This window comes from Tupaia chinensis, unplaced genomic scaffold (genome assembly GCF_000334495.1).
Source record: "Tupaia chinensis unplaced genomic scaffold, TupChi_1.0 Scaffold139757_1, whole genome shotgun sequence".
NCBI lineage: Eukaryota > Metazoa > Chordata > Mammalia > Scandentia > Tupaiidae > Tupaia > Tupaia belangeri.
The window spans coordinates 389,503-391,132 of record NW_006199637.1 but is presented as its reverse complement, the minus strand read 5'-3'; the positions used below and the strand labels follow the sequence as shown (position 1 = coordinate 391,132).

The 1,630-nt window shown below is 51.4% G+C and overlaps 1 protein-coding gene across 1 annotated transcript in view; it reads right to left on the bottom strand.

The window, feature by feature from the left end:
* The window catches only part of PCARE (photoreceptor cilium actin regulator), a 9,547-nt gene extending 8,604 nt beyond the window's left edge, over positions 1–943 (bottom strand). Inside the window, exon 1 of the mRNA XM_006162121.1 lies at positions 89–943. Within this exon, the coding sequence (XP_006162183.1) occupies positions 89–943 (855 nt within the window). The remainder of the gene's footprint in view (positions 1–88) is intronic.
* Positions 944–1,630: the final 687 nt, after the last annotated feature.

The window sequence follows — 1,630 nt, the reverse complement described above, 5'->3', positions numbered from 1 at the left end:
CTTCAAGGTGGCTAGCAGTGGAGTGGAGGTAGCTGCTGGAGCCCTCCAGGAAGCTGCCGGTGAGTGAAGCCACCGTGCCGTTGAGCACCTGCAGCTTGCAGACGGTGTACTGCAGCAGCTGTTGCAAGAGATCTGGCTGCTCGTGGGGTGCGCCTTTCGTCAGTGGCCAGGCCAGATCCTCCCTGACTTCTTGGAGGAGCTCTTCTCCATCCTTGGAGATCTCCCCCAACAGCTGGCTAACCTCCTCGAAGCACAGCAGCAGGAAGCTGACCATGGGCTGCAGCAGCTCCCGGGTCTGGGTGGCCTGATGGATGAGGGACAGAATTGCTTCGTATTTGGAGAGGCTGGAGTGCAGATAGGCATAAGCGTGCTGGTGGGCTTTTACCAGGGGCTCAGGGAAGTCCACCTTGTCTTCAGACCCATGACCGGAGAGGATGGTCTGGCAACAAGGGCCCTGTGTGCCTGACCGGTGGCATTTTGGGTTCCTTTCCCAGTTCGAGGTCTCTTGGGTAGCACTTCCCTCACTCTCTTCCACAGAAAAGGCTGCTCCTTGGGATCCAAGGGAGCCCTGTGTCTTGAACAGAATGTCCTTAGCCAAGTGGCTTTGTGATTTGTGCAACTGGCATGGAGAGGTTCTGGTTTCTGGGATCAATCCTTCCATGTCTTTCCGTTGGCCTGAAGTGGCATCTCCCATGAGCTGGCAAAGACTTTCAGTTGTAGTTTGAATCCTCCTGGCGCTTGGCCGCTCTTCTGCCGGTCTCCATCCCGGGGGCAGGCTCCCACCAGAGTCATAGCAGGTAGAGCTTTTCACCAGCGAAGGGATGGAGCCTCTTTCACCGCTCCCCTGATATCCTGGCAAAATTGCTTTCGGTTTTTTCAAAAACGGAATGCCATTCTTTGCAACGCTGTTTACGATGTCACTGTGCGAAGGTGTACACCCCATGATTTCAGAGGGTAGTCATCGTCCGCCCACAACCTTCACAATTTTCAGAGCGTCTTATCTGACATAGGAATAAAAGGTAGTCTTACAAGTTCATCCAGGCAAGATCTGCACCAGAATCCTTTGAAGTCCATGGTCCATGTCCCAAACTTGAAACCAGTGTCTCTACTTCCTGGGCTCTCCCAGGAAGAGGGAGCGGTGCCTGTTGTCCTGCTGTCGTTCGAAGTTTGTACCGTCTGCTGTTAGTGAGCAGCGGGACAATTCTAGAGGACCCCAGTCTTGTGGATTATGGACTTGTGTTTTGCTCCTGCCCTGACAGATGTGGATGGCAAGTGGAGCTTTAAGCCTATTAGGTTAATCATGCCCGAGCCAGTCAGCACTGCCAGTGTGTTCTAATATAGAACTTCTCAGCATTTACTATCTTGGGAAGCGGATTATTTTTGCACGTGCTTATGCTTTAATTCTGTTCAGACGCCTGCCATATGAAACCTAAAGAAATGAGCTATAATTGCAAAAGACTCAGGAAGAGACAAATTTGTAGAAAAGAAGTGAGGGCTCGCTGATTACAGACCTTGGAAGAGAGGTGACTTTCACAGTTTAATAAGGGCAAAGCGGTCGAGTGTGCTCTAACCCACCGTTATCAGGAAGATCCCCAAACACTCCATAGACAGTAATAGAAACAATACGTAA